Consider the following 24,065-nt stretch of genomic DNA (forward strand, 5'->3'; position numbering starts at 1 on the left):
CAGTGGGCAGGGCAGAGAGAGGGGACTCCAGGGGCAGGGCAGCCCTTCCATGACCTGAGTTGGGGATGGAAATAAGACAAAGATGTCTGCCTGGAGGATTCAATGAATATCAGAGAAATGAATGAAACAGGAGGTGGTGGGGTAGGCTGGAGACCCAGTCAGAAAGAACAAGAGCTGAAGAGACCAAATTTGGGAATAGGAGGAATGTTCAGAATTTAAATGACTCCATCATGCTAACCCAATGCTAGATTAAGGGTGATGACCATCACAGCCTCAGCACTCCAGGGGCCAGACTTAGATTAATTGTTTCTTCAAAGCTGGAGATCAGATTGTTTAAGTCACCAAAGCTCAGATGCAGATGGCTAAAGTGGAAAAAAACATTAGACCAGCTAGCCCAGCTCCCTTTTTCTTAGATAGGACACAAACACACACAGAGATGAAACAGCCCACCCCAGGGTCCTCCAGCTGGTGCTCAGAGGCAGAGCTGAGACTAGAACCCATGTACCCTGACCCCAAAGCCGTCCTCTTCCTACAGTGGTCCCTGGTTTGAGGAGTGGGGACAAAGAGGGGTATACACTGGTGTTATGATTGAAATGTGACAAATATTGGGCAATTTGTTGATCTTGTTCAACTCTGGCTAAACGTTTTTTTAGGAGAGCAGAATCTAACATCCCACCATTGCCAATGAGCTTTTGTTCAGAGACAACCTATTTTGGAAATCTTGGTATTCCTGGTGTTTGCTCCAACCTAAAGTCATTCTTTTTCTTGTTTGTTCCTTTAGTGTCTTTAGCCTCTAGCACAGTGGGATTGGCTGGGCAGGTTGTTCACACGGAAACCACAGAGGTGGTGCTGACAGCAGACCCTGTCACAGGATTTGGGATTCAGCTGCAGGGCAGTGTGTTTGCCACCGAGACGCTCTCCTCTCCCCCTCTGATTTCGTACATTGAAGCTGACAGCCCGGCAGAGAGGTGAGTCGCTTGCTTTCGCAGTATCGTTGTGTGCTCTGCATTTCTGGTGCCTGCTGTCTTTGAATGGCTAATAAATTATGGAACATTGCTCAATGCAGGAAATGCAAGATGTAATGAACTCTCTTCCGACAATAAAATGTTATGTTCTTGATCAGGTCTGAGAAGAATAACAAGCATGGATGCCTTTATCTAGCAGATTTAGTCCATCAGGGGACTAGAGGCTATATTAACCAAAAAGGAGAAAATTCATAGAAAATATATCTGAAGTTCAAACTTTAATAATTTCTCTGCCATAGGGGAATGCACATTCATCATTACTATATATTGGCTCAGATCAGGTTCTAACAATAACATGGTTATGAATTATTAATTACTTCCCTGGGATACTTCATGATTCCCTTGCTCACAATTGTAACTGTGAAATGCAACAGTATATATATAAGACATTGAAGTTGACCTAATAATGATGCCCACAGCATTGAATACATAAGACCAAATTGTTATGCTATTTTGCAAGGATGAAACAAAGTAGATTTGGCAAGCTCAACTTGATAATGATTAACTCTATCTACAACTGCTAACATGTGGTTCTAAATTAGATGTGGGGTGCTACAGATTGGAGACAGAGTGATGGCCATCAATGGAATTCCAACGGAGGACAGCACCTTCGAGGAAGCCAATCAGCTCCTCCGAGACTCTTCAATCACGAGCAAGGTCACCCTGGAAATCGAGTTTGATGTTGCAGGTATAATCATATAATCTCAAGTCAGCGGCAGAATCAGGAGTGGGCTGCATGTGAACTATGTTGGTTATGTGACAGAGGGGGGAACTATTTTTTAATATACTGAACATGCTTTTGTTTAGGAGGTTTGGGGTGTCATTTTGAATTGATCATTGTTTTTGTATTATTCATTAAAATGTCACCACAAGAGGCCGGGCATGGTGGCTCACACCTGTAATCCTAGCACTCTGGGAGGCCGAGGTGGGTGGATTGTTTGAGCTCAGGAGTTCGAGACCAGCCTGAGCAAGAGCGAGACCCCGTCTCTACTAAACACAGAAAGAAATTATACGGACAGCTAAAAATATATATAGAAAAATTAGCCGGGCATGGTGACACATGCCTGTAGTCCCAGCTACTCGGAAGGCTGAGGCAGGAGGATTGCCTGAGCCCAGGAGTCTGAGGTTGCTGTGAGCTAGGCTGACGCCACGGCACTCTAGCCCAGGCAACAGAGGGAGACTCTGTCTCAAAAAAAAAAAAAAAAAAAAAATGTCACCACAAGAACAACTGAAAATAAACGTGACAAATTGAATAAGTGATAGTCACTATAGCGGTGATAAAAAGAAACCATATGGCCTTTATTCTTTCTGACTTTCTTGTATATGCTAGAGAAACCATATTCTTCAGCCACAGAGACAAGGAAAGAAAGGCTCTTTGACTCTTCCCATGACCCTTCCCATTGCTCTCTAAAGAACACATGGAAGTTCTTTAGGGAGCAATGAAAATTTATTAGGTATATTTAAACAGGCCTGGTAGACAAATATTTGGTTTTTAATGTTAAAGAGAAATCGCACCAGATACCTGTTAAAAACGACAGGGAAGACTTTATTTGAGACTATTGCAGGAGAGAGAAATTGAACTCAACTCCAAATATATAGCCGGGGTGGCAGGGAACTTATAGCCAATGGGCAAGGTGAGGATGAGGGAGTCACTGGGTGGAAAATAACTAAAAGAAACTTTTTAGATATCGAGGGTGGGAGATGGCAGTGAAGAACTTGATTAGATATCAAAGGTTGGGGGGATTCTCGCTAAACTGATTCAGCAAGATTCTTGCTAGAACTGGACTCCCAGGCTAAGTATCAAGACTAATCAAGAAGAGGGCCCAGAGGAACCTGGCTGGACTTTGGTCATGGAGGGAGTCCCCATCAGTAGCCAAGAGGTGCGTGGACTTTAGAGGCAAGTGCTAGTTTCCATCTAAGAACGTTGTCTTCACACAGTGAAATACATCCCATAGACCCAAGAACCTTTTCCAGTCAGTGGAGATATGCTTGTGGACACAGGGATCGCATGATTTCAGCGAATATTTGCTGAGCATTTACTGTGGGCCAGTTGCTTCCTTACACAATGGAGATGTAACAATACACAGGAAGGAAAAAACAGCTTACATTATATGAAGCTTATATTATAGCAGCACAAAAAGTTAATTTAAAAATTAGCAAATGTAAATTTAGATAATAATAAGTGCCCTGAGGAAAATAAAGCAGGATGGAGGGTTGGATATGGCTGTGGGGAGCTATTTTTGTAGGATGAGGCTGTAAAGAGGTGACATTTGAGCAGAGATATAAGGCTTGGGGGTCTGCTGTGCGGGGCTCCGGGAGGAGGGCGTCCTGGTCAGAGGGCGCAGGCAGGGTAAGGAGTCATCAGTCTGGTGGAGAGACAGCAACCAGGGCTGTTGCTGGAGCATCCGAGGGCGCTGGGGGTGGGGGTGGGGGTGGGGCTGCAGAGAAAGGAGAAGGGTGGGGCTGGACTTGGGGAGGGGGCAAGAGAGGTTGGAAGAGGCCAAGTAATACAGTGCCTTGGTGAGGAAGTTAGATTATCTATAATGAAACCTGGAGCATTTTATGGAGGGAGATAATCTGATGAATGTTTTAGAAAGATCCTTCTGGAATGGAAGGGGAAAAATAACATAAGAAGAAAAAAGAGTTAGGAGATGGTAGTGGTTGGACAGGTAAGGGATGGCAGCAGCTGGACAAGATGGTAGTGCTAGAGGTGGGGGCAGACGGTGGAACTCAGGACGAGGTTTGAGTGGGCTGGCAGCACCTGCTTAGGGATTGCATATGGAAGATGAGGGAGAGGGATGACCTTGGGCGGCTCCTAAGGTGTGAGGGGAAGCAACTGTGTAGACAGCATGGAGAAGAGGACTGGAAAAGTAGAAATTTGGGGGTAGCAAAAAGAATTCTATTTTTAAGATGAACTAGCAAATCCACTGCCAATACTAGAGAAAAAAAAAAACAAGCACGTCCCTTCCTTAATTCAAAAGGCAGTTATGGAGCACCAGTTATGTTCAGGTCACTGAGAGAGAAAATAGAAAGGATCGATATCCTCAAGGAGCTCGTAGCCAAATAGGCAAGAGAGAGGTAAGAACAGACTTGCTGAACGTGTGTTGCCACGGGAATGCAGAAGGAAGTCCCACGAGAGCACAGGCAGCACCTCCTGGAGCCCAGGATTGAGGGTCTGGGCCAGAGAGCAGGACCGAGGAGCAACCCACATGTCAGTGATTGTTGGAGTCATTAGAAAAAGGGAGACCACTAGGGAAAGGGGACTGAGGAGGGGACTCTGCCTGGGGAATACCAAGATTTAAAGGGGAAAGATGCTGGCACAGGAGATAAAGAAGATGCAGTATCAGAAGTGGAGGGGAACCAAAAGGGGGAGTTTTGGAAGCCAAAGAAGAGTTTCAAGGCAGAAGTCATGATCAATAGCTTAAAAGTGCTATGGAGAATTCAAGTAACAGAAGGCAGGAAAAGTCCTTTGCAAGAAAGATATTGCCAGAGTAGATCCAGGGGAGCAGGGGCAGAGGTTGGGTTGCAGTGAGCTGAGCGTGAGTGAAACATGAGAAGCACAGAGGAGCTCTGCTTGTTGGCTGTGTAGGAATTGAGTTTTGGAAGAGGGTTTGGCAGGAAAAATGCAATGAATGGATGCAAGAGACCGAAGGTCGCTGTGGGCTCCTCTTTGTGAGGAGAAGTGTGTTTTAGTTGTGCATTTAGCTATATATTTGTTGCTCTATTTTATATTGCCTTATATGCTCTACTCAGTAGTTCTTAACCAGGGTCAATTTGCCCCAAAAGACATTTGCAAGGCCAAGGGATTTAACTGCAGAGAAAGGAGAAGGGATAACTGATAGGCGGGAACTCAGAGTTCAGAAGGCTGTTGTTTTGTTTTGGTGTTTTGTTTTATTAAGCTTGGAGAGAGGCGAGCATGCTTGGAGCCAGAAATGAATGAGGGAGAGAAGAGATAATAGGTGGAATCAAGTCCCCAAAGGAATGAGCAGGGGAAGTTATCTACAACACCAGTATATAACTAGTCCAGGACAGAAGGTAGAAGAGCTCTTCCTATGAGTTTGAAAACAAGGATGTGAGAATGTAAGTACATTTTCAACTGTGTTGACTTAGTTCACCTAAGAACTGTCAAGAAGGGGTGAAAGGGTAAGCAGCTTGGGGGGCTGCAAAGAATGATGGTTTAGGGTAGCAAATGGGGAGGGAGGATGAGTGAGAAAACCAAGCAGAAGCACGTAAGAGGACGTTCGGGCGAGGTGGTGGACCACGCCACGTGTGGAAGCTTGAAGTTGATAGCACCGTCGACCTGCGTGGTAAAGTAGTTTGGTTTGTCTTTTCAGTTGACCTCAGCTGCCGAGGAATAAGAGCAGAGAAAATAGATGATTAGATTGAGCCAGAGACTGAGATTTCCAGAGAAGGCTCAACAGAAGAAGAACTTGAGTCAAGGATGCTCACAGGGTTGCTGGGAGAGCATAAGAATTATTATAATACTTATCAAATGCTTACTCTGAGGACTGTCACTTTTCTAAGCACTGTGCATGCATTGGGTCATTTAATCCTTACGACAGCAATGGCAGAGGTTACCATGCTTAAGTCCTCAGGAACTTGAGGCACACAGAGTTAATGGCAGTCTGGCTCCAGAGGCCACACTCGCAGCACAGCACTGCACTGCTTGTGTTTGAAAGAATCTAAGTGGGAGAGAGGTGGGGATGGACAATGGATCAGCCCAGTAGACTGAGGAAAGGAGGACTTCAGGAACGAGGGGGTCTTCAGGAAGAAAAATGGGTATAGTGGGAGAAAGGAGATGAGCGAGCTAGGGGCCAGATTGAGGCCAAGGTGACATATTAGAGTTTAGAACTTCAGAGAAGGTCAGGCAAGGCTCAGGGCGGTGAGCTGCTAAAGGAGAGGAGTGCGGAGGTGAGGATTATCAACCAGGGGAGGAGCAGGATAAGGCGGGGAGCGAGAATGGGCTGCGCTGGACCCACCCAGCACAATCCCATCAAAGCATCTTTACAGCAGCAGCTCCCTCTGCCTGGACAGCTCTTCCCTGACACGTTTGGGTGGTTTCCTCACTTCGTTTGGGTCCTTGCTCAAATGTCACTCGCTCAGAGAAATCTCCCTTGACCATCTGTCACTATCTGTCCTCTTGCCCAGATTTATGACTCTTCTTAGCTCTCCTCGTGCTCTGATGTTATGTCGTATATTTATTTTATTGTCTCTTCTGTCCAGTAGACAAATGTATGATGTCAGGGACCTTGTGCCTGTTGTTCAAAAATGTGCCCCTAGCACCCAAAATAGTGCTTGGAATGCAGGGGGCTCTCCTTCAGTCAGTGCTTGAATGAAGGAAGGAATGGACGGAGCAGAGATGGCCCTCCTGCGGGACGGGAATCAGGAACTTCAGTTCCATCAGGAACTGAAATCATCCCCACTGCTCCTTTGGGGCTCCTGATCTCTCAGCACTGCTTGTTTCTGCACGTCTGCTCCATTTGTCCCTGCAGACAAGCGTTCTCTGACTTTTTATTGTATGTGAGTGTCCCGTCTTTGCCGAAGTGCCCAGCTGGGAGAAAGATTCTAACTGGCCCGGCTTAGATTTGGTGTTCTTGCTTCCAGTCAGTTATGACCGAACATGAATCAGGTAGAAGGACCCTGTACGGACCAATCAGATGGTGGTGAAGTTAATGGTTTTTGAAGAAGAAACCCAGAGACCCTAGAATGCACTTACTACAATGTTGGAACATTAGTGGTGAAAGAATTCTTACAGTCTAATACCTTTATTGATTATAAATGGGGAGACTGAGGCTCAGGTGGGGAAGCTCAAGGTTATACAGCAAGTGTGGCAGATCCTAGGTCTGTTGACCTGGAGTCTGTCTTCTGCATATCACATTGCACTGCCTCTCTAAGGGATGTTACCAGCATGAAACATGGAGAGCAGGATTTCTGAGCTCTGCCCTACTGACATTCTTTGTTGCAGGGAGGTGGTTTGTTGAATGTCCTGTGCACTGCAGGACTTTGAGCAGCATCTGCTCACTACATTTCCGTTGTGGAATGACCAGCACAATTTGACCTTCTCCATAAGCAGTATCTAAGTATTTACTTGTGCTAGAAATGCATTTTTATTTTATGTGTATCCTTGAAATTTGTTCATTGTTTAATGCATCCTTAATGTATATGTGTATTTTACTATTTGTTGATTAAATACCTTAATATCTTAGATTTAAGCTCCTGAAAAATAAGGACTATATATCTCTTAATATTAAACTCACTTTGTTCACTATCCAGCTTACTTGATCAGGAATAGGAAGAAGGAGCATAATGTTATCTCCCCCTGCCCTGGATTGTTCTAGGAAGCAACCCACTTCAAATAGATAGAAATGATCTAGAATAGGGCAAGAAAAAGGATGTTCTCATCTTGTTATACCCTCCTCCCTTGCTCATGGCAGACATCACTAATTGATACCAGTATTCTCCTGCCAAGCCCAGATACAGTATCAGAGTCCTCGATAAAACACTCTAGGTAGTCATTACCAATCTATTGGAATCTATTATAAACAATTGGAATTAGAAAAATCCTTTTTAGCCAAGCAAGAACTTGGGACATTGGTAGGGAATCTCTGGATGTGAGTTCTTTCAAGATTGCCCTTAGCTGGACATGGTGATGCACACCTATAGTCCCAGTTCCTTGGGAGGCTGAGCCAGGAGGATTGCTTGAGCCTAGGAGTTCAAGGTCACAGTGAGCTATGATCAGGCCACTGCACTCCAGCCTGGGCAACAGAGTTTCTATTCTCAAAAATAGAAACAAAAAAACCAAGCAACAAAAAAAGACTGCCCTGTCCTTCTGGATTAATTCCAAATTGTCTGGACTGGATGTGAGCCATCATTTCTAAAATTCTTCCCTAGAAGTATTTTATACCCAGATTTATTCCCAAACACTTGGGTTTCAGAGATAAATTGTCTCTATTTTATAAAATATTTTAAGTGACACAGAGTAGTTAAAAAGCTTGACTATAAGTACATTGTTGCCTAAATCTGTCTCTTTAAATAGGTACTACTACTATACAAACAACATTGTGGTAACTTCAATGGAAACTTTTTTAAGCTGAAGGCAAAATCTTTTACCATACACATAATTTTATAAAGCTATAATCATAACATATACAATTTACATTTTGCCTTGTTCAATACTGTCTTTTACAATCTACAATTAATCTCATTTAATCTACAATTAATATCTACCAATCTACAATTAGTATCATGAATAATTGAAGTTTCCATTTTAACTCTGCAGTTATTTTGTTGGAAAAAGCAGAGCTCTGTTCTGGAAAGAAGTCTCCATGAAGATCCTATCAAACGATGTTTGCTATCATTCTAGAGCTCCCCAGTGCCTGTCTCTGAGTGGGTGGGAGTTAAACATTTATATTCCTCACAAGGGTGTCCACACTGATGAATTACGATGTGGGGGTTGTCTTACTGTGTTCACAATGAATGCCTCAGGCAGAAAAGCAGACCAGTTGGAAAGAAGGAAACCTTGTTTACCCAAATGTGTTTTTAATTATAGTATTAACAAAGATAGAGCAAAATCAGGGAAGTGCAAAATAATCACATGGGAGTCTAGCAAAATAAACATCATTTGTTCTCAGATTCTATTTACCCCCTCAAAACCTGTTGTTTTTCCAAATGGATCTTTTTCCTCTTTACTAGTATTTCATTAAAAAACCCCAAATTAAATGTGCCTTTGCTTTAACAGCCAAATAATTATATAGGGGGGGAAATAACAAATATAAAATAAATCATGTTGGCATTTAAAGATTGAAATGAAGCCACAGCTTGATCAAAGAGATTTATTAGTTGATATTTGTCATCATTATGAATATTTCAAGTCTTATGTAGTCAAAAGTGATCCATTACTATTTTCCAGGAAGCGATAATATCTCCTCCAGTGTCATTAACAATGTTAATCTTGGTCAAGATTCCCTGCATTAAAAATTTATAAAAGCAAAATGTTGCTATAGTAACTATTCTGGATGAGTGTGTTCTGGCCTTTGTGAGACCAGAAGACCTCACTTGTATAATAAGCATGGCATCATAGGCAAGGTGTTACCTACATACATGCATATATATGTATACAAACATACATTGTGCTCCCCTCCCCTTTCACAGAGAACTTTTTCTTAAAATAGAAAACATTAAATAGTTACCCATTCATGAAATGAATTCCCCGAAGAACAAAGCTTCATGTGCATTTACTTACAGACCACCTGTGAGCTTTATCTAAGTAATCAAACCGTTTATTCCTGCTACACCCATGAACACTTGCATGGAGTCTTTCTGCTGCTTCCATCCCATTTCTGCCACTGAGTCAATGTGTTCATTAGAAATCTTTCAGTTGCAAGTGACGGAAATGCATTCCAACTAGTTTAGCCATAGCAAAGGCATTCACTGGAAGCACAGCCTGTGTTTCACAGCCCGGAGGGGCTAGAGCCAGTGTCAGGGGCTGTTAGGGCCGAGCACAGGCTCTCTCAAGATCTCATGCTCTCTCGTGTGCTTCAACAGGCACACTTGTTTCTAGCTTCCTTCTCTCTGCAGACGGGCTACTGCTGCATATGCACAAAACCTGGCCACTTCCAAAGGCCCTCTGTGTCCCCAGTCTGCACACTAATTCCAAATTCTTAAATGACCATTTGGTAAGTGGAAAGAAGGGGGCAATTATCCTTCTGTTGTTGGAGAGGAAAGTGGGGAGGACCCAGGAGAGAGATGGGGGGAAGACGTGGATTGGAAAAATATCTCAGAAGTAAATACTTATGACACTTGCAGCACCTGAAGTCAGGAAGTAAAAGCACACCTAAGTGTTTGTTACCGACTTCATTTCTTGTTTATTGCCCCAATATATCAAAATTAGCTGGTCTTTTTGAAATCTATGGAGGGAAATAAATAAATTTATTTATCTCCAGTCCTATTGGGAAATGAGAAGGGTACAAATTCTTCATGAATAAGTAAACAAATAACGATATGTGGGTTCACCTCCTGGCACAGCAGAGTGTTAGTTGAGGACAACAGTGAAGCCAAAGGTATTGATTGACTCAGTCTGTGACACTCTCCCGGTCACAGGGACAGTTAAGAAGAGTAAGTGAGTAAGAGTAAGTGAGAAAGGCACTCTTGCTCACTCCTCTCTGATGTGCATAAAAAAGGAGGCGGAAGGAGGAGGCCAGGGAGGGAAGGCCCAGCAGCACCGCTGAGACTGAGAGGGCCAGTTTGGGATCCTTTTTGACAGGTGGCTTCTTAGAAGCCTGGAGGGCTCAGGGAAATCAAATTCTTATTATGTTCTTCAGTTTAACACTCTGTGATGAACCTTCTGAGGTGGAAGATCAGATTCTGGTCCTGTTTTACTGCCTGACTTTCTCATGGGAAAGAACAAGAGGCCGAGAAGGGCAATTTAAGGCAGAACAAGGAAGGGGGGACTCTTTCTGTTTCCATGAATCCAATGCTAACTTCCAACCTCCGCTTTGCAGAGACTCTAAATGTGTTAAGTATGTGATTAGCACGTTGGACCAGGGGTCCCAGGGCCTCACCTCACAGCTGCTGTAGTCCCTTCTTTACGTGCTGGAGGGGGGCCTGCCTGCATCAAGCTAATCAAGCAGTACAGGTGGTTCAGCTCACCCATCCTGCAATCCTCCCCTTAAATTAATGGTCCCTTTGCTGGTGATGCCTCTTCCCACTGCTTTATAAAACCTTCAAGAAGGGATTATAGTCATTAGCAATTTAGTATGAATAGATGGTAACTCTTCAGTGCATGTTTGCATTTTAACTTTATCGCTAATTGAAGGTCTTCCAGACCGTTAAAGGAATTTTAAGAGCAGTACAGTTAAGAATATATAGCAATTCTTTCCTTTCTTGAATATTAGTCAGGTGCTGGTGAAATCAGCTGTGTTCGCTCTAGGGTTGAGATTCAGCGGTGCACACTGGTTCTCTCTCTGTTGCCACCATGTTATCTTACTTCTGTATTGGCTGGCCGATATCTGAGCCACCTGCTCCCTGTTCCAGTGTCCCCTCATCCTCTCTGGGACCTCCTGGAGCTCCCCATGATCCAGAAGCTAAAGGGTCATCCTTGGTGCCACTGGGGTCTTCTGGGTCAACTCTGTGGTCAGCACCCTGTCTGATTGGCTGTGAAATATTTGGAACATCAGCCCTGGTTCTGCCTCTTCAATTGTACTTTTCACTGTATACATTACAAATTAAGGCACCTCTCCACCGACACTCATCCCCCAATCAACAACCATTACACCAAACTGACATCTCTCCTGAAATCTATTTTCCCAGCTACCTTCAAACAACAAATGGGAAAAAATTTTTTTGAAAAAAAAAGAATTCCTGAGTAGTAAACTCTGGAAAAATATCGTTGGGAGTTGGGGGGAGAATCTAACCTGATAACCAGACCTAAGGTTCTTAAACTTTAGTGTGCCCAAGAATCTCCTGGAAAACATGATTAAAGTACAGATTTCTAGGCTCTAGAGATTCTGATTTCTTAGATCTGAAATGATTTAGGAATCTGCATTACAGATAAATTTGATGTAGAGGATGCCTGGGTCATACCTGAGAAATACTGAACTCAACTGTTGCTGTGAATTACACACAGTTGTCTATGGGTAGGACGCACATTCATCACCTGGAGCTTAGTCTACCAGGATTTCACAAGCACTCGCCTTACTTCAGTGCCCACGGCTTTGACCGCAGATGATTACGATGCAAGTATTCCTGATGCACTTTTATTGATGGCTGCTCGGGTTCTTGGTGTTCTGTTAACACATTCTTTTTTGTTTTGAAATTACAGAGTCTGTCATCCCAAGCAGTGGAACATTTCATGTAAAGCTCCCTAAGAAGCACAATGTGGAGCTTGGAATAACCATAAGTTGTAAGTAGAAGTTATTTCTTGTAAAATATAGAATTTGAAAAAAACATCAGAAAATTGTGTTGGCAAATGGCATGCAGGTGTGGCAAATGTTGGAAGTGTATTTGCCAAGTTTCTAACTTGTGTTAAAAAAGTGTGGAGCCAGTCAGACCTCTAGCACTTACTAGCCTTGTGAAAGGAGCAAGTTACCTGTACTCTCTTTGATCTTATTTCTTCATCTGTAAAATGGAAATGACATTTACAAAATACAGGGTTGTTTTAAGTACTAAATGAAATAGCATGTATATACTTAGTATAGTACCTGGCAAGTAATAAGTTAAGTACTCAATAAATATGTATCGTACGCCCCCCATGAATAATTAGATGAGTAGATAAATGCATATAGGTTCTCTATATTTTAGTATATTATAGATTATTATATTGTGGATTCACATAAATCTATTTAACTAACAAAAATCACATTTATTTACTTTTAAGACCATCTTCCCATCTGTCCGTTAGGCACCTATAATCTTTTTCACAAGAATAAAACAATGTCTCTTACTTTAGTAAATTCCTGAATTCCTTCATGGTGCAGGGTGTCTGGGTAACCAAGCCAAGAGAAAAAGCAGAGCATATAAATGTGTTTAATTCCCTCCTTTCCTTAGGCTCTAGTGTTGTAACTGCTTTAGTAAAACAACTTTGAAAATTTTAGCCTCAGTGGACTTTTATAGGATGGAAATTGAGGGTTTTTTTTGTGCTTCTAATATCCGTAGACTACATTAATCTATAAATGTCCCAAGAAAATGAAGCAAATGACAAATGCTTAAAGACCGAAGGAGACTAGAGGCAATGATTGTGACCAAGAGGAGGTTCCTTCAAAAAAGAGTGATGAGGCTACATTAAAGTGCCTCACTGCACTCTGTTGGATAGCGTTCCTGCCAGTGGTTAAGACAAAAATAAATAAAGACTTCTCAATTGGGTACTATGAAATGGAGCTGTCCAATTCAACTTGGACGATATAAATTTAATACTGCAAAATGGAATTTTATTTATAACCAATAAACCACACATATCTACTGCAACGCTAAAAAGAGTGATACTACAATTCCGAACACATGTTAAGAATAAGCAGTCATATGAATGGGAGAGAGCCTATATCCCCCCAACCCCAATGTGGCCTACTGGCAGAGAAGTAAAACAATGGAATGAGATTTTGGAGACTCTAGTCCTATGCTAGATGCTACTAAAGTCATTTATGCCTTTCATTGGGTCACGTAGCCTCTCAGATTGGTCACTGTGAAGCAAAGATGGTAAGTCATTATTCTGTCAATAGCTGTGGCTGCTGAGATTATGGGAGAGCAAATTAGAACTTACTACTCAAAAAAAAGTGGGGCTCAAGGTAGCTTTTGCAACCTCCATGTAACTGTAGGGCTGTGCTCATTTATTCTGTTTAGTCCAATCCGTTCATTTATTCCATCAGAACTGGCTGTGAAAGTGGTACCTCTTGGAGTTGTGCAGTGTGCAACCCGCCTGCTGTACACAGAGACCTTGCCTTCCCTTCTGTCCCTTCATTCTTTTGCCTGAGCTCAACAAATACATTCTGAGCATCCACTGTGCCCTAAGTCTATGCTAAGTTTTGAGATACACACCCTGTCCTTAGAGACACTTCTTGCTAGTGGGCATTCTGAAGACACCTATTCCATAGAAGCTTCTATCACCACTGCCACACAGTTATTTTACTCTCAAATTTGAATTAGGAGGCTGGATGCAGTGGCTCACACCTGTAATGTTAGCACTCTGGGAGGCCAAGGCAGGGGGATCGCTTGAGGTCAGGGGTTTAAGAACAGCCTGAGCAAGAGCAAGACCCCATCTCTACTAAAAATAGAAAGAAATTAGCTGGACGACTAAAACTATATAGAAAAAATTAGCCAGGCATGGTGGTCCATACCTGTAGTCCCAGCTACTCGGGGGGCTGAGGCAGGAGGATTGCTTGAGCCCAGGAGTTTGAGGTTGTCGTGAGCTAGGCTGATGCCATGGCACTCTAGCCCAGGCAACAGAACGAGACTCTGTCTCAAAAAAAAAAAAATTCAATTAGAGCAATTTTCTTTTTTTGGTTGTTTTATACAACAGATTTGTTCTTAAAAATTGATGCAAATAAAAGTACAATTTATTCTGGAGGGCATCCATTTAAAAAATAATCCTCGGCCGGGCGCGGTGGCTCACGCCTGTAATCCTAGCACTCTGGGAGGCCGAGGCGGGTGGATCGCTCGAGGTCAGGAATTCAAGACCAGCCTCAGCAAGAGCGAGACCCCGTCTCTACTAAAAATAGAAAGAAATTATCTGGTCAACTAAAATATGTATGTAGAAAAAATTAGCCGGGCATGGTGGCGCATGCCTGTAGTCCCAGCTACTCGGGAGGCTGAGGCAGGAGGATCGCTTAAACCCAGGAGTTTGAGGTTGCTGTGAGCTAGGCTGACGCCACAGCACTCACTCTAGCCCAGGCAACAAAGCGACACTCTGTCTCAAAAAATAATAATAATAATAATAATCCTGTGATGTATTTCTTTTTAGAAAGTACATATTTATATGCTAATTTGTTTGAGATATAGTCATGTACCCACAACTACGAAATATTTGTTTTATTCGCACGAAGACTCATTTAAAATTTTGCTTTATGAGAGTGTTTCATATGTGCTAAGCATTATTTCTAAAACTAATTTTAATAGCAGTAATGACAACAACCTAAAAACCCCCACAAGTTTGGCTTGAATCTTAGCCAGCCATGAGCAAACGCTGTTCACAGAAGCTGAATGTGTTACTGTGCCTGGGTGGAGAAATGATCCCTAAGTTGTCAAACATGCTTCTCAGCCCTTCCAGAGCTACCGCTCCATTTACACAGCTAATCATCGCCATGCCAAGTTTGTGTCTCCTCGTAGAAAATAGTCATATTTTGCCAGTTGAAAAAGCAGAATTTGTTTTTTAAAATAAGGGCCAGAATCCATTTCATTGTTATGAGATAGTAACCTTGTGAGGCCTAGCACAGTTCCTGGCACATACAGGGTTCTCATTTAATATCTGTATTTGTGGAGTGAATGAACAAGAAGTCTTTATCTGCAAACAATTTCTACTAAGCACTGTGCACTCCAGGAAATGAGCCTTGAAGGGAGATAGTGAATATAGATGTGTGTGCAAAGGCCATTGCATGGACTGAAGAGGCACTGACTTGCAAAATGGCTAAGAGCAAGGATTCAGAGCCCAGACTGCCCCACGCATTGATTCCCTAGACCTCTCTGTTCCCAGTTTCCTCATCTATAAAAGAGTACCTATTACCTCTTTCATGGCATTGTTGACAGGGTTAAGTAAATTAGCATATGCAAAGTGCCTAGAACACGTGGTAAACACTAACAAATGTTAGGGATTACCATGATGATCATTATTTACTTTACACATAGAGCCTTGTGAAGTATTTTAAGCATAGCTCTAGCCCACGAGATCTAGTGCCAACTGCAATTATGTCACTGCAGTGAGAAATCCAGAGCTCTTCTCGAACACAGGTACTGTTAGTGACACTGAGGCATTGCCAGGGTTTATTGACTTTTCTCATTATCTTTCTACAAAGTCCCCTTTCTGTCTTCCCTACCTTGTGAAAATCTGAGCATTAAGAAACAGCCCTCTGTCTCTGGACGCACACCAGCGGAGCCTTTCCGGCTCGCTCTTCCTGCCTAATTGACTGAGAAATGAGTCTCTCTGATTTTGGACGTGGTGAGCAGTTTCAGGCTAATTTTCCTAAGTTCCCGATGAAACGTTCACAGCACATTAGCATCAGGCATTACTTTTATTGATGTTATTGCTGTAATATAGAGTGATTTATTAAAGCAAATAAAAAGGAACAACCTAGCAGAAGGATGCAGTTTGGGACTGAAGCCGCACGCTGATGCCTCCACACCTCAGCCAATCAGAAGCCAGGGCTCCTACCTTCCTGCACAGCCCACCTGCCTTTCAAGTCAGAGAACTCTGCCTGCCTCTGTCATGAGCAGTTACCAGTAAAGTCCTTTGACTACAGGGGTTTTCTCTTGAGGTTTTATTACAGGGGTTTGCATCTACCTTGGACCAGGCATGGCACTAAGCAATTTTATGTACTTTCTTATTTAATTCTTGAAGTCACCCTGTGACATCTATCCCCATTCTACAGAAAGGAAAGTAGAGCTCAGCTGGGTAACCTACTATAGATACAGAACTAATAAAACCTACTTAAAGATCCAGAACTAATAAAAGGCAAACGTGGGATCCAAACCCATTCTCTCTGACGCTGGCTTTGCTGTCACTACACCACTCATCCCTGTCACCATCTGATTGATGAACCTCCCCAGATCTTATATCAGAAAAGCAAAAGGCAGCATTTTGTGAGTGCAGTTAATCTGTGGGCTTGCCTTTTTAGTTGTGACTGAATTGTCTGCAGGAGCAAAGGCTTGCCTGATTTTTTTTTATAAAATCATGAAGCAGCCTTTGTGACAAGCACAACAAATTTGTCATTTTCCCCCTAAGTCTTAAGCGTATTTAGAAGAGAATGGTTCACATTTTTTGCCAACTTTGCAATAAAAACTCTACTCACTGCTCCATTTAAAATCAAATAGCTTGTTTTACTTGCCACATACTATGTATTACACATGGTTGCAATTAAAATAAAACTGAATGAGAGAGAGAGTGTGTGTGTGTATGTGTTTCTCCAATGTAGTTTGGATACTTCATCAGACACTCTTGAAGCAGAGTGTCTTGACTTAGGAGAGTAAGTTCCATGAATGGCTGGATGTTACAAAATGTTCTTAGAATAATTTGTTGATTGCCATTTAATTAGCCTCAAAACTCAGAATAGTTCACTTCTCTTCAAATACAAAGTTATGTAAACAAAGGACAGAAGCTGTCATTTTCTGCCTCCTTGGACAACTATTTGTTCTTGATAAGAACAAATTTCTTTCTTTCTTTCTTTCTTTTTTTTTTTTTTTTGAGACAGAGTCTTACTCTGTTGCCCAGGCTAGAGTGCTGTGGCATCAGCCTAGCTCACAGCAACCTCAAACTCCTGGGCTCAAGCAATCCTCCTGTCTCAGCCTCCCAAATAGCTTGGACTACAAGCATGCACCACCATGCCTGATTAATTTTTTCTATAAATGTTTTTAGTTGTTCAGATAATTTCTTTCTGTTTTTTAGTAGAGACAAGGAGTCTTGCTCTTGCTCAGGCTGGTCTCGAACTTCTGACCTGGAGAGATCCTCCCGCCTCAGCCTCCCAGAGTGCTAGGATTACAGGCATGAGCCACCTCACATGGCCTAAGAACCAGTTTCTGATAGGGATGACCAGTGGTTTGAAAACTTCTGGGGTCAAAAAATGGTAGCTTGAACACATGCTGTTTACCCCTTCTCCCACCCTATACCCCACTTTAAATGGCAGTATAAGATTTTTCAAAGGGCAAAAGCCCATAAGGGAAAAAAAGAAAAGGAAAATAGACAACAATCAGATTTGGCAAAGAAGATGAAGAAAGACAAATTTAACTGAAGAAGCAGAGGAGAAGTTGACAATCTGATTTATACCCTGTACTCCCAGGAGGCTCAGGATGGGTGGAACCAGGAACTGCTGGAAGTAAGACTGATGGAAAAGCTAAGACAGAAGGATTGGTTGAAAGCCTGTTTAGAATGAATTCGTCCTTAGGTGCCTTCCCCAACTCAGCACAGCCAAGTACCCCTCCCCTACCCCAGCGGAAGGCTGGAGTTATATTCTCTGGAAAGCAGGCAATGAAGAGTTCCCTGGACTGGAAGAACACAGCTGAATGCTGCAGTACTGCTCCAAAAACAGAGATTAGGTGAAAGTTTGCACACTGAGTATTGAGACCACCAGCCTTTTTCCCCCAATAAGCTCCAGCAAGGTAGCCAAGCTGAATCGCCTCCAAGTGGGAGAGTAAACAATTTAGCTGGGCCTGGGAGTAGTGGTGTGTCTGTAGTACCACATTTAACATGCATGGTAGTGACAGAGACAGGAGCTCATACAGATTTGGGTGCACTTCTGGGTTCAACTTCATCACCCCAAAGAGCATCCACCCTGATGAAGGCCTCAAGTCTCAGACAGGGACTCAGTTAAAGGAGAAAGAGAAGAATCTAGAAAACATGAAAATGGCCACCATATGTGCCTGTAGACCATAAGAAGTCTCAAGCTTCTCTGCAGGCTGTGTGGGTTAATCCAAGAGGTCCAAGCGCTGTTTTCCTCTGTTGCAGAGATGACAGCGATGGGTTTGATGTATTTTGTTGCCTCTATTTATTGTTTGGTTTCACAGACCATTTCAGTGGGACATGGATGTTTTAAAAAGCCAAAGGAAACATTGAGTGCTATGTTATGGTTACTACAGCTTGGCAAAATATTGTGTAAATTCATTGGCAGATGCTAGGAAAGCTATACTTGCTGGTCATAACCAAGTTTTTATTTTTGTGCCCTGTGCCCAGAACAATTTGCAGTTTTGAAATATGACGTGACTAAAAATGCTAGATGTTCATATGTCTCTAGAGGAATTATATCAAATCATTGAATGAAGGTTTAAATTATGAATTAATTGGAGTGAATAGAATGTTTTGCATTCTTTGCTAGAAGCTAAGAATAATGATTGAATGAGGTCCCATTAACATTTACTACAGGCTAATTCAGACAGTGAGTAAGGTATTGGTGTACATGTTTGCTTTTTCTTTAAATGTTGTGTTAAGATATTAAGCCATCTGTTCATGTGTATAAACATTTTCCTGAGATTCAGATGGGATTATGGGATATGATATGGCTCTATGATTATTATGAGGTGATGAGACTGTTTATAGTAAAATCTTACGTTAGGGGCTTTTTAATGATCTCTAAAAGGAAATCACTGCAGGCTTCAGGTTGGCAAAACATCTCTCCTCAGAGGCAAATTGGTTTTTACTAATGTTGGTAGGGTCAATTTTAAGAAGCAAACTCCTAAATTAAATGTAAACTTTCTAAGTCAAGATGATTTTTATATTAATATGGACTATAATTCATTTCCAGGGTCAATAATATGTAGGCTCATTTTTAATTGGGTTTTGTTCTCATCAAATAGAAATATTCCTAAGAAAATTTATTAAGCCCAAAACTGACCACTGTGCAGAATAACAGTTTGATCTGTAAACTCACTAAAAATTACATGTACATGTTTAGAATATCAGTATATATAAAAACTTACTTAACTAGCAACAAAATATTTACTGCAATCAATAGAAGAGTCACATTCCCAAATATGTCAAAGCTTTCTAAGTATCAATTTATGAGCAGAATTTAAAGATTTATAGTCCATCGAGCAAAAGATTTCCTTCTGGGGGGGGGGGGGCGGGAAAGAACTTTAAATCAGTGGTTCTCATCCACTTTCCCACCCAGTACTCTTGAGTAATATGGTACATTTCCGTCTCCTCACTGGAAAGGAGTGAAGGAAGGGATGGGAGAAAGGACCACACATCAGGAGCACTAAGGGGAGTCACCAGTTGGTTTTAATATTCTCCTACTGGGGCACTCACCGTTCAGGCCCTCTCTTGAGAACCACTGATTAAAATAGATTTAAAGGTTGCACTAGTTTGCAGCCTTTAAATCTATTTTAATCAGCATTTGTACCCCCATAATATTTTGAAATAAAAAAAGATATAAATCTTTGTATTTGCTTTTAATAAAATTAATTATAAATGCACTAAAAAATAAACAAATAAAATAAAAGAGATTTAAACCTGATGGACGGTTCTCCAGTTGCTCTCTAGTTGCAAATTTAAAATGACTTTCCTTTAGTTTTTTGTTTGTTTGCTTGCCTGTTTGTTTTGTTTTGTTTGAGACAGGGTCTCGCTCTGTCTCTCAGGCTGGAGTGCAGTGGCATTATCATAGCTCACTACAGCCTCCAGCTCCTGGGCTCAAATGATCCTCCTGCCTCAGCCTCCCAAGTAGGTGGGACTACAGACACACCAGTACTTCCAGGCCCAGCTAATTTATTTATTTTTTGTAAAGGTAGGATCTCACTATTGCCCAGGCTGGTTTTAAACTCCTGGCCTCAAAGGATCCTCCTGCCTCAGCCTTCCGAAGTGCTAGGATTACAGGAGTGAGCCACCGTGTCCAGCCTAGTTCTTAAGTTTATAAATATTTTAACACAAACATATTTTTGTAGACATAATGTACATATTTTCTAATTCATTTACTGATCATCTTTGCTTTGCATACAAACTCTACTTGCATTAACAGCTATTATAAAACAGGGGAAATATAGTACTGGGTAAATCATAAATATAAAGATGTGGTTATTCTATCTTCATTATTACAGCACCATCCAGTAGAAAACCAGGGGACCCCCTTGTCATTTCAGACATCAAGAAAGGGAGCGTGGCACACAGGTAAGGAAAATGGACTTTCTGATTCATTCCAAGGTATCTCTTAATTGAAGCAATTGACCCCTTCCATACCCAAGGCAGACCTTGCTGATGGATCACTGTATTCTCAATATTTTCCAGGCAGCCACTATTAACTGATCATATTTGACATCCCTAGTGGCCATGGCTACATAGATCACTCCCCTCATATCAATTTATTTCTGCACCCAGTGCAGACAACACTCAGCCGAAAACATTTTTTAGAGTCTTTCAGGAGTCCAGCAAAGGCTCTCCTTTACTGATCATCTTCCATCCTTCATTTTCCAGCTACAAAACTGAAAGTAGCCCAAATTATGAGAGATCCTCCACTTGGAGAGAAAAGCTTGTAGAAGAGTTTTGCTAGGTGCCAGAATGTCCTTTCTGGGAAAGCAAGATCCTTAAGCCTCAAGTAATGTTCATGTCACCTATTTGGCCCATATATCATCAAAATTGGAGAGTCTCAAACTTTTTATTTCATAGATAAAATCTTTTTAAATGATTGAGGGTACTGATATAAGACTGTTAACTTTCTTTTTATTTTCCAATTAAGTACTTTTAAAAAAATTTTCATCTATTATCACAATCATTTTATTAAAGACATATTTTAATACTCAAAAAGTAGGAAGGGTATTGTATGAGTTTAGGTATATAGGCATGGGCTCAGCTGCTGTGACAAAGAGACGTCTAAATACAGCGGATCAAACAAGACAGAAGTTTGCCTGTCATATAACAGTTGGGAGGTAGACACGCAAGCCTGGGCTGTGGGGAGCCATCCCAGAAGTTTTCTAGTCATTATCATTTTCTAGCCATGGGCAGCGGGTAGGAAGGGGGTGCCAAGAGAGTCTGGGTGACATTTTTAGGGGTTGACTCAAAACAGGGGAAGGGAGAATAGATGCTGGAAAACAGCCCTCTGTCACAGAACTAATGAGTAAAGGACAGTTCTCACATATACGTGTGTATTTCTATATATGCACATACACATGCATATACATACTACATTCTCATTTTCTTTAAATTTCATTATGGACCTTAAAAAGTTTCAACAGACCTGCACTGGTCCACAGCCAGTATGAGATTCGCAATGGCGACTTTCCAAGTAAGTAGCAGGGGATTCATCTATATCTTTTCTCCCTACTCCAGCCATAGTGAATTTCCAAGTGCAGGTGGGAATGGCAGAGACTCCAAGTCTCAGGCCTCCACTAACTCCATCCCACCTTGCTTTCCTTCGCTCCTCAGCCCTCTGCTAGTATCTGGACTGCCAAGGACCAAAAGTGGTGCAACAATATGGAGAAGCATCAGGACAGCGGGTCTCTACAGACCCCAGCCCAATGCCTGCCTTCCTAGGATGCTTAGGTTCCCTGAGTGAAGCTTATATGCATGTTCTGGTTTAATTGAAAGAAGCAGAAGAAAAAATGTGTCTAATACTCTGCAATTTAATGTCACAGCAGCCATCCCAAATAAAACTGGAAAAGCAGGGGGAGGGTTGTTAATAAAGTACAATTTAAAAACAGTTGTAGAACCTCTTTTCCTCTGAAGACTACCATAATGCTACATTATGCTCAGTGCCTCTTTAAATGGCCTAGTTAAGTGCTCCTCATTGGTCTTGTGTTGCTATACGTTTACTAACAGAACTGGAACCCTGGAACTTGGGGATAAACTACTTGCAATAGATAACATCCGGCTGGACAACTGTTCCATGGAAGATGCAGTTCAGATCCTGCAGCAATGTGAAGACCTGGTGAAGCTCAAAATTCGCAAAGATGAAGATAATTCAGGTATTGATAGCATCCTTAATTAAGACTGATTTTTCTAACTGCCCATCTGTCACCAAAGATATTAGATCTTGATGTTTTACATACAACAGCTGGCTAGTGACATTGCAGCAGTGTGTTAGGTAGTTAAAGGGTCTTTAAATTGTGCATTGAGAGTGTAGTACGAATTTTAAATAATGGTGCTTTTAAATGATGTAATTAAGATATTTTCATTATAGAAACATGCTTATAATTACATTAAAATAATTTTTAAAAATGAAAACTAAATCATCACCCAATACCACCCTAATGTGATGGAATGAGTCATTTTCTAGTCCTTGTTGGTATTTATATTACATAATTACAACCATGGCAAATGTTGCATTTTTATTTAACTTAATATTATAAACATTTTATCATTTTACAAACCCTTAATATCTATCATTTTTATTTACTGCCTGTGATTTATTTATCATGCTTCTCTGCTTAGATAGTTAGATTGCTTCCAATGGTTTTATTATTGTAAATAGTTAACTATCACATATATCTTTATGCATAGATATATTTATTCAACTTTTTTTCTCTTTTGAGTTATTTCCTTAGAAAATATTCTTAAAAGTGGGATGGCTGAGTCAGAATAAAAAGGAAATTTTTATGATTCTTGTTGAGTCTTGCATTAAGACAGCTCTTGCTTTCTAAAAGGGTTGTTGTATCGATTTTGAAGGCATCCAGGCATGTGTGAATACAGTGAAACAGTGCTTCTCAAACTTTGGCAGGCCACAGGATCACCTGAAGAGCTTGTTAAAACACAGATCCTGGCACTACCTCAGGGAGGACTGAGACTCTGCTTGTCTAACAAGCTTGCAGATGCTGCTGCTGCAGTCCAAGGAGCACACTCTGAGTAGCCCTGCAGGAGGCGCTCTTTTATCTGATTATGATTAGAACCTAGAGCTAATTTTTAAAAGCCCATCACTTGAAAGAGTCAGCTAGTGTGGGGAATTATAGAAAGTGATATATACCCATATCATAAACATTTAATGTAAAATTTTGCCAATCTTGTGGGCAAAGTCAAGGTCTTTCCTATGAATACAATTATGATGCTTATAATTACAAGTCTTTTTGCTTGTTTGCCTAAACCATGCCATAATATACAGTTTATGATTTCCAGTTTTGTTTTGGTTTGGTTTTGTTTTTAATGCAGTGAGAATTTAAATCAATGTAAGTGCTTACTCCACCTAGATTTTTATTTTCTCCGGTGTTTTAGAGTTTTTCTTTTATGTGATTAACAGTAGATTTTCACCAATTACCCATTATTGAATCTTTCCAAAGCATTTGATTTTGTTTTCATAGAACATCTATACTCATACTTCATCAGTTATGTAAGATTAATTAAATTACATAGTTACAATAACAAGTACAACTGGCATAAACAGGTTTGGGAATAAATATAATTGACTGTAAATATTTAAGTTTACAACTCAAGCAGTAGCAGGAGCAGAAATGCACAGAGGGACTAGAGAAAGAAATCTATGACTCTGGAACATTCCATTGCACTGGTCTATATATTTCATGATGGAGCATGGAGAGCCACAATTAATCCAGTAAATTGGTTAAGTGGAGATTGGTTGAGAGAGCTACTATGTGTAATTTTATCCCAACCAATAATGAATTATTGTCAATGTTCTGGAATCTCCCTTAAATCATCTAGATCTAGAGTTCATGGTCATGTCAGGCCATGAACTCATGATTCCTATTCAATATTAAAGAAAAAAATCAAGTTACATTGAGTGAAATTGATAATGATGATTGTACCCAAATATATTTTATAACCAATGTTTAAAAATGTGCATAGGTTTGTTGATTTCTTAAGCAACTGATTTTCTATGCCAACATTTGCATTTCTCTCCTTACAACCCTGCTTCAATTGCACTTTCTTTTTGGGATTTGTTTCAAAAAAGAGATAAAGCCTCCAGCATCAGCCCA

At 41.2% G+C, this 24,065-nt stretch overlaps 1 protein-coding gene across 1 annotated transcript in view; it reads left to right on the plus strand.

Annotated features, from left to right (window-relative positions):
* GRIP1 (glutamate receptor interacting protein 1) overlaps positions 1 to 24,065 on the plus strand; it is a 613,176-nt gene that overhangs the window by 542,418 nt on the left and 46,693 nt on the right. Inside the window, exons 12-16 of the mRNA XM_045553418.1 lie at positions 782 to 968; positions 1,568 to 1,713; positions 11,845 to 11,925; positions 20,247 to 20,316; positions 21,961 to 22,106. Of these exons, the coding sequence (XP_045409374.1) occupies positions 782 to 968; positions 1,568 to 1,713; positions 11,845 to 11,925; positions 20,247 to 20,316; positions 21,961 to 22,106 (630 nt within the window). The remainder of the gene's footprint in view (positions 1 to 781; positions 969 to 1,567; positions 1,714 to 11,844; positions 11,926 to 20,246; positions 20,317 to 21,960; positions 22,107 to 24,065) is intronic.

This window comes from Lemur catta, chromosome 6, assembly GCF_020740605.2.
Source record: "Lemur catta isolate mLemCat1 chromosome 6, mLemCat1.pri, whole genome shotgun sequence".
NCBI lineage: Eukaryota > Metazoa > Chordata > Mammalia > Primates > Lemuridae > Lemur > Lemur catta.